Raw genomic sequence first — 9,380 nt, 5'->3', positions numbered from 1 at the left:
TTTTGTGGGGGAGTGGTTTGCCTTTCTTTTAGTGTGCATCAAATCTGACCAGACACTTTTGCAGGACTTTTAAGATAAGAAAGCGAACAGAGTTCATAAACCTTGGACTTTGTCCACATTTCATGTTGTAGAGAGATTCCTACGATGCTCCTGAATAGAGCATTTGCGTACAATTACTTTCAGAAACACCTTTGTGTCATTCCAGAAGGGTTAGGTTAGAAAACAAAATCGCAAGTTTTGAAAATCATCACGTTTCGATGGACAAAGTGTCTGTCCAGTAAAATGAATACCAAGGTAACAAGAGTACTACTTTGAAAGAATGACATTAGAGTTGAATGACACGAGAGATGGGAGAATCGGTTAACAAGACAACTCTTCTAGAAATATGTCAAGACGAAACGCTACAAGGAATCGTAATTTCTGTTTGCTACCAGCCAAACGGCGCACACAGGAAGAGAGGATGCTGTGGTCAGATAAAAAGAAATGGAACTTGTTGTAAAATTAACAAGGCACCCCGAACCACACCGGTACTACTGTGAAACGCGGTGGCAGCATCGTGCTGTGAGGAAGCTTCTTTTCTGCAGGTTCTGCTGGTTGGAGTTGATGAAGATGAGTGGAGCCAAATATCCCGGCAGAAACTTGTTGAAGGCTTTAAGACTTAACTTTCAGAGGGATTGTACTGATTTACAAATGGATACATCCTGAAATTTTCAGATTTTTTTTAACATAAAATACATTGAAGTTGTATTTTGACAATATATATGCATGTATATAACAAAAAAAGATGGATAGGACTACTTTGTTTCTACATGCTGGTGCGACATGCTTCTAGTGTCATTTAATCCAACAGATTTTCTGTTTGTTGCAGAGGCTGTGCCGTCACGTCGCCGAGCCCTGAGCTGCACTTTCAGTCATGCAGTCATTCCAACAGGAGTAATAACATTCCCCACACGGTCCGGCTGTGAAAGCCGCCTGCTCCTGCGGCGCGATTTAAGCGAAAGGTTTATTGTTGTCGCGGAGCAGGTTTTGTGACAGTGGCCGGGTTTGCTATCTGCCGGCACACAATGGCAGAAAGAGGAAGCTGGCGGCCGGCAATGGAGAGGGCTAAATGAAAGCCGTTCCTCCTCGGTGATTCCGCCTGCCCTGGTTTTTGTCCGAGCTGCCTATCAGACCTCTGCGTCTGTCTGCGTGTGCGTGCGTGTGTGTGTGTGTGTGCTTTTTCTTTTTTTTTTCGTCAGTTTGTGCGTGACCGTCTGCCAACTCGAGCACCGGTTTGAGTCAGCAGGCCTTTGCTGCTTTTAAGCGGGCGGTGCGCGCTCTTTCCCCTCCTGCTGACCTCGGCAGGTTGTTCCCCTCTTGAAATGCGTGATTTCACTTCCCGTCATTCCGAAGCTCGACCGGAGGAATTACACACACACACGCACATGTTTGCCTGATCTTTCCCTCGCTCACACTGTCAGGTACACCTCTTCAGCTATCAGGCCTGCATTGACTTTGCTTCTCTGTGTTTTGGATTTTTTTTTTTTTTCCCCGCCCGTCTTTAGAAATCTCTGGCTGTGAACACATGCAGGACATTAAGCAGCTGCTTTTCCCTCCACCACATAGAAACAGGGGATGCCTGAAGCCTCTGAGCCGGAGATCGCTCTGCGCGAAACTTGGCGTCAACGAAACATAACTGAGCTAGCTTTGGTCTGAGTAGGAATGTTTCAGTCGCATTGCTGGAATAATAAAAAATATGCACTTTTGGTTTTGGCACAGGAGGTTGTTGCCAATTTTGATGTTTTTAAATCAGTGTACCAGATGGGAGATTGAGCAGAATATGAGGGAGAAAAGAAGTACAACGCTGTTTAAGTTTATCCTCAAACACAATCAACAAACATGGATTTCTGAACAAAGAATCAAAGATGTCTATAAATTTGTCACTATTTAAAAGTTACTCCAATCCAACTCTAAAATTGACACTTCAATAAAAGACTATAGGAAAAAAAATCAGTTAAAGATGTAGTCAGCTGGGTGAAATGTATGTATCATGATCTAACATCTATTCACCAAAAGGACCACCAGCAAAAGCGCTACACTTGTAAACCGCTTACTAACAATAATCATTAAAGGAAAGTATTTAAAACCTAAAATCCATCAAGAACGTTAAAGTTTCTAACGCCCAAAGGAATTGTTTTTATGGCCTAATTGGACTTTCTAAAAATCTAACTAAAAATTCAGAAGAAACCCGCATCGATTTGCCAGCTGTCGGCACCAGAACGGCACCATTTAGATCAGGAGGAAAAAATCCTTTTGTTATTCTGACTTGGAGTTGAGACGGCACTCCGTCTCCGTTTGTCTCACCTCGAGATATGGCTACGTTTTTGGACAACTACCCTAAAGAGAGTCACTAAGTAAAGCTGAGACTTTTTTCCAGATCATAATAGGAAACATAGAGAGCATAACACAAAAAATAGACAAACATGACGTCGTGTATGAAGCAAACAGTATTTTTAGCGCAGTTGCATCTCAAAACGGTGACTAGACTTCTTTCTAACTTGGTGGGCTAAGATTAGATCAGGCCTTTTCTCCACCTTTTAATCAATTTATTAACCCGTTTTTGTGTCTGCTAAGGTCCTTGCAAATATGTAATTCACAATTCACGCATAACATTCTCACACACCTATTAAATATTCATGGTCTCTGCATTTGGCACCAACACAGGCCACTGGAGCCGCACCGGTTTCCTTGTTGTCAAATTAGCATATTAATGGCATAAATGGTGTATAATTAACATGTGGGAGTGGATTATGCATGTGGATCATTGTGGGATCAGTCATAGACAGTAAAGGGTTAGGCTTATTAGGCTAAAAAGGAAAATTGAGGCATGCGTAGTGTAAAATTGTCCATGTGATGTATTATGTAACACGAGTAAAAGCTGTAGACTCTCAAATCAGCAAATTCATCCTTTTTTTTTTTTTTTTTCTTTCTCCCTTCGCTCCAGTCGTAAAGCACCAAAACTTAACGCTTTGATCGGCTGACTCATGCGAAGTTTGGTCTGTCTTCAAACGTTCAAGGAAAGCTGTGGTGTTCCTTCCCGCCCGGAGCTTGTGGCGCTGCGTCTCTGTAAGCAGCTTAGACGCGGTGACGGGCAAACCGGACGTAACGCCGTTTGACGGGCCTCGGCTCCTAAAACACGCGCAGACCTAATCCGGAGCAGTCGGGGCCCGTCTGAAGGGATCTCGACTTAGTCATCAGAACACAAATGGGAAATGGCAAACAGATCTCAGCGTATAATCCTGACGGATTACTGCGAGCTCTAAAGTGGTCGAAATGTAGCCTCTGACCTCGCAGTCACACGTGCCACAGTCGGGGAGTTAAAGGAACGATTGCTTTGAATCAATGCAGCTGTGCTTCTTCTGATGTGTGCATCAAGGCTGCAGATAATGATTTCTCCTCCTGGATTAGTCCAAGTGATCTTTGCTAATAGATTCTTAAATAATTACACGCCGCTTAGCTGTTACTTAGCCTTTTCTTTCTTTGCACCAGCTTTTTTTTTTTTTTTTTTTCTGAATCTCAAAGTACTTGGGGAAAAGGGGTCTGGGTGAAATTAAAAACAAGCAGCGGTTTGCTTCAAAGCGCGTTTATTTGTTAGCATGGCCCCATCACACTCCAAGTCTAAGTTTTATTCATGTGTAGCAAGCTTTTGCAACAAAACTCTGCTGGCAGTCATTTGTAAGATAAAGCTTGAAATATGTTTGAAAATGCATTGATCACAGCTGATTAAAAAGTCAACTTAAAGCCACTCAGACATGTCAATCCATCAAGTTTAATTGTGTGGCACATTTCAGCAACAACGCAGTTTAAAGTGCTTTACATCATGAACATGTAAAAACATCACAAATGCATGCTGATCTCAGTCACCAAATTTAGTTACGAAATTTCATTTCATTTCATTTTCTTTTTTCTTTTTTTTTCATAGAATTTAGATCAGTATTGGTGGAAAACCCATTTAAGAGCTACCATTAACCTCTCACGTTGATAGGATTTAGCCAACAATGGAGAAATGGAAAATAGATTTAAAAAAATGTACTTCAGAGTAATTTCTGGATTATCACTTTTATAGGAGCTCAGATTTTCAAAGCACTGGCCTCAGCTGTTATGAAGGTGATGAGTACATTAAAGGACCCTTCGACGCACCGCATTGGCATCAAGCCACCGAGCTCCTCACCGGAGACTCTATCGCAGGTCCCATATCCAGTATTGCTATTCTCTTGCTTCTCACTCGTGACCTTTTCCCTCTGTAGCCAAACTTGACAGGCTCACGCTCTGCAATTGCTTTGCTTATTCATGAGCACATGGCTCTTCCAGGCTGCCGCCGACTTCCCGCAATGTTCAGCTTTTGGACGACGGTGTGCCGTCACCGCTGCCCACTGGACCGGCGTCGGGTAGCATCAGAGCGCGTGTTGTTGTGTGTCAGGGCAGATAACGGTTATCCTCGCGGCGGTCATCGTGAGCCATCTGGACTGAAAAGCGACGGCAGTCCAGCCAGTTCAACGGACGCGTTATTTATTCTTTTTTTACGTCCGTGTTGCATTTTTTTTTTTTTCTTTTTAGCGTAAGCAGGTCTGTTTTGGTTTGCTTTGCTGCACTCATGCCTCAGTGATCCCCCACCACTGTGATGTGATGTTTCTGTGATCACATACACTTCTGTTTGGTTAGTCTTCCATTGCACTGTCCTCCCCCCCCTCGCCGCCCCCAACTCTGCAGCTATTGTGTGGTCAGACAGCCATGAATGGTATCCGTCTCACTGTTTGTGTTTGTGCTCTGGCATCATTCTGCACAAACTGAGCAAAAAAAAAAAAAAAAAAAAGGGAAAAAGAAAAAGGAAAAAAAAGCTCCCTTGAGATCAAACACCTTCTCACTGTTCTGGATCCACAATTTGGTGGTCAGTCAGCCTAGTTAACTAAAAGACAGTTGGACTGATGACAGGCAGCTGGGGAATAACGGACAGATAGCAGCTGGCTCGCGGATTGAGAAGAGCTAAGCTTTCACTTCGCAGCAGGAAAAAAAAAAGAATTAGAGAGTCGAAACTGAATAATTGAGCCTGGTGAGGCTGAGGGAGCAACTCGGAGGACTCTTGCATCGGGCAGATGTGTTCTGTGTTCTGCCGTGACTTGTCCTCATGTAAATGTGTGGGTGACGGGGCTTTGAATAAATTACAGCAGAAAAAAAAACAAAAAAAGCAACAGGCTTGTTTCCTTGGATGTGTGGTGTGCTTGTCTTGGAGCGAATTACAAAGTCAGATGTGCGCAAACCCATTTTTAGAGATTGTTTCTGCAAATCCGGGGATAACAAGGAGCTGGTGATGCTTCAACACGGGCTGCGAAAGATGCAGAGACATTTATGGATTACAGCCGGGAGAAGCATGAGGCTGTTGTCCTGAGATGTACAGGAATTATCCCACTGACTTAGAATTTTTTTAAAATCTTAATTTCAGTAAGTCAACTCAAAAAAATTATTGGTCGACAACCAAAAAAATTGTCTGGGGTTTTCCCAACTGTTTTTATTGTAATTTTGACGTGTTGGATCCAAAAATCACGTTGGTTTTGTTCAATCAGGCCAACTTACCGAACTACAGATGCAACATGAGCATCAAAATACACGACTTGTTCTCACATCTGGATCGGTTTCCTGAGAATCTGGGATGAATGAGTGACGAGCAGGAGGAGCGACTCCATCAGGGCAGAAAAGAGACAGAGAATTTTGCCCAATGAAGACGTAACGTTCAATTTAAATGTACTTACTCTTATCAGTCTTTACTGTTCAATTTACAGAAATATTTCAAGACTATATTTCTGTTCTTTTTTTTATGCTTGTGGGTTACAGCCAAAGAAATCTCTAAATTCAGTTTCTTAAACTATAATAGCAGTGGAAAATCAAATTTTAATGAAATAATTTTTACGTTTGCCATCACACAGTCGCAGAGAAGATTGATATGTTGGTGCAGCAGTCAGTCCGTGACACCCTCCTTAACTACAAAAAGTCATTGCTACACATGTTTTATGTCTGCAAACACTTTAATAGAAAGTTGAGAGGAAGGACAAAGTTCAGAAAGAAAAAAGGTGCAGAAGTAACAGAGATGACCACAACTTGAAGAGTGTTGAATAGCTTCCCATGAGTTCATGCAGTTCACCCACAGACAGATTGTTGAACTAGACAACACTCCAGTGAACATGTTTTCTTGTTGTTGTTCTTGTGTAATATTCAAAGCTTGAAAAAAAGTTTCTGAAAATGAATTTTAGATTTTCATAAGCTGTAATCCATAATCATTCAATAAATACTAATATTGAACTGAAGGATTCACCGACTCTCCCATCATGCGGCGTTCCAGTTCGACGTTTGAGCGCTGCGAGACGACGACGTGAAATTCTCTTTATCTTTAGAGCCGAGGCAAGATCTCCCCCCCGCCGCACAGTGGGAACTCTTGTGCATTTCTAACTCGGATCGCACTTCTGCCGCATGTGTGTGTCCACGTGTGAATGGCTTCCTGTGTATCCATGTGTGTGCCAGCGTACATTGCCCTTTGAATGGGGCACTTGTGTGAATTTGCTGCCTGCGTGGAGTCAAGTTAATGTGCTGATGGGTTCGTATGAGCGCCGAGGTCCTGTGATATACGGGCAAATACTGCTGACTAACGCAGCTTTGAACGATTGATCTTTCAGTGACACTTAAGAGTTTGCATCTCAATCCACCCGTCATCCTCTGCTGCCTATTTTTGTAGATAACTTTTCCACTTGCCGTCGGTGTATAAATTTGGGATCGCTGCGGGGGGGCAGTGGTAAAGCCTCAGTCCTCGTCCTGGCCGTCACAGGTTCGAGTCCCGACCCCATGACCTTTGCCGCACGTCCTATAACCAGCATGATGGAACCTTTTCTCAGTTTTGAGGCCATAGCTTTTTAAATCCTTGGTAGACCTTGATACCAGCAACCAGTCTGTCTTTTCAGGTTACATTTGTAGCCTTGGAAAAATCATTTGCTGATTTTTATTTTAATACTTGGTAGCAGATTGAATTATTGAGTCAAAAACGGGCTTTTTCAAAAACTTTCATGACACAAAAAGATTTGTAACTCCCACATGATTATGAATGACTCGTTTCGTACTGTAACTGTCCATATATAGTAGCACTAATTGTCAAATGTGATCAGTTTATTCTTGGACAAGACTCCTTATTCCCAACTTATAAAATATTTCAATAATTATTTTGTTATTGCTTCGAGTTTGAGCAGAAATTTAGGATTTTGATTGCGTCTTGCTCCTTACGCCTCCTGGTTTACATATTTAGTCCTAGTTTTTCTTAGTTTGTTTGTTTGTTTTTTTTCTTTCCAGCTTTGCTTTTCCAATCCCGGAATGAAAACCGGCTCACGTCTGTGTTTTGAATCCTTGTTTTCCAGTGCTGGCCAGCTTCCGAGGGACCGTCCAGCACGGCCTCCCCCTGGAAATCGGAGACACTGTGCAGATCCTGGAGAAATGTGAAGGTACGCTGCACACGGCGACACACAAAGAGCCCGTTTTCTCAGAATGAAAGAAGGGAAAGGAGAAACGAAGTGAAACACAACACTGGATGTAATGAAACCATTTGCTTCCGCTTGAGCGGAGCAGTAAAAACGCGCAGATCACTTCTGCTTCTCGTTGGCAAAATATGTTAAGGATGTGATGGCACCTCTTTCTGTGATTTCCCCTGTTAAATCTCCCACAAATAATGCGACTAAATATATAGAAAGAGTGCATAGATTTCAAGTTAGGATTTATAAAGTAGAGATCTTGAAATTGACCTTTTATTGACAGACAGCATTTCCCCCAGTGTATTATAAGCCTGGCGGGCCACCAGGCTAAGCATTGCTTTTTTAAGTTTTTTTTGTTTGTTTGTTTGCATTTTTTAAGACTTTATAGTTGGTGTTCAGATAGTAATCTTTCAATAACACATAATCATCAAGTGATATTTGAAAATTTCCTGTCAACTTTAAATATTTTTTAACTCGAAAACACGACAGGACGTTGGGTGGAATTGGTTGCCGTAGCGCCCAACCGCCGGGCTTAGCGAGTTTTCTGGGGGAAAACATCGACTGATGTACTAACAGACTTTACATCTTCTTTCACATCTCAACCTTCTCAGACTTTGTCACGTTACAACCACAAACTTTAATGCGCTTCACTGGGCTTTTATGAGAAGCAGCACATAATTGCAAAGCGGAAGGAAAATGACAGATTGCTTAAAAGTTTTCAATAATAAAACTTGAAAAGATGAGGTGTTCATTTATTGATGACCTCAAGTTAAATCCAGATCAACTAATGACTGTCAGATGCCAACTAATTAGTAATTAAAGTTCAGAGTGGTGGCAGCATCGTGCTTGCTTCTTTATTTATTTTTGCTGGTGACAAAATGATGAAAAAGTTCCAGATTCTTTTGCAGAGAAATAATAAGATACAATATCTGCGAAGAAGAAGAAGAAAAAGTGAGCAGCATCCCCTGCACGACGAACGCCTGCAGAGATTTCTGCTGGCTTCATTTGGCTTTTTTTTTCTTTTTCTTTTCCCCCCAGCATCCTGCATCTGTTTTTCTCCTCTGCCCGCTTCTCTTCTAAAACCCTCCCGTTGTCGACGGTTCTCCTCTTGCGCGAGCTTCGCTTTCTGCCCCGACCCCTGTGACTTTTGCGAGTTTCCGAACAATCCGAAATCGTTTCGCCGCAGGGCGAGCGTTCTTTACGCACGCTTTTACCACAAATAACCGGCCGTGCACAAACCTTTCAGTCACTTCGGTCTCTTCCGGAGCTCGTCTCTCACTTCCTTTTTGGAGATCGAAAAAAAAAAAAAAGAAGACAAAAAAAACATGCGCACAGCCAAAACAGACAGGCAGTCATGCATCTTGCCAGTCAGAGGGATGTGATATTGTGGTAAGGGACCCAGAGGAAGTAGACAATAGCAGAGCCAGCTGAATGCTCTGCCCAGAAGGGAGGAACTAAATCAAAATCCTGCCAGCAGCAAAGAGACGGGAGGGGGGAACTGGTGACAGCAGAGGAGACAGACTAATGGCTCTGCCTCATGTTGATACTATTGACACTTCTAAACACACACGCTACCAGAGTGTCTTTACTGGCTGCTGGCTTCAGTTTGATAATGTACCACCTCAGCTATTGATTTTTGATTTGCCTCTTCAGTTCCGCTTTCTTTGCTAACTTCTTGTGGTCAGTGAATTCATAAACCTTTGTAAAAAAAAAAAAAAAAAAAAGAAGAAGCAACTACCGGAAATTAAAAGAAAAAAAGAACCCACACCATTCCACGCTCCAAAATGGACCTGCACCAAATTAGCTAACATGCAGTGCTCTTTGCAAATCCCAACC

General features: G+C 42.5%; 1 protein-coding gene across 5 annotated transcripts in view; it reads left to right on the top strand.

The window, feature by feature from the left end:
• Positions 1-9,380, top strand: part of dock4b (dedicator of cytokinesis 4b) — a 203,359-nt gene that overhangs the window by 91,595 nt on the left and 102,384 nt on the right. For all 5 annotated transcript variants that reach the window (XM_015050131.1, XM_015050132.1, XM_015050133.1 and 2 more), the window contains one exon: positions 7,434-7,517. In XM_015050131.1, coding sequence (XP_014905617.1) covers positions 7,434-7,517 — 84 coding nt within the window. The remainder of the gene's footprint in view (positions 1-7,433; positions 7,518-9,380) is intronic.

Source organism: Poecilia latipinna, unplaced genomic scaffold (assembly GCF_001443285.1).
Source record: "Poecilia latipinna isolate Pla-1442-1.1 unplaced genomic scaffold, P_latipinna-1.0 Scaffold976, whole genome shotgun sequence".
Taxonomy (NCBI): domain Eukaryota; kingdom Metazoa; phylum Chordata; class Actinopteri; order Cyprinodontiformes; family Poeciliidae; genus Poecilia; species Poecilia latipinna.
Note: the sequence above shows the minus strand (reverse complement) of the source record. Positions and strands in the feature narration are given on the sequence as shown.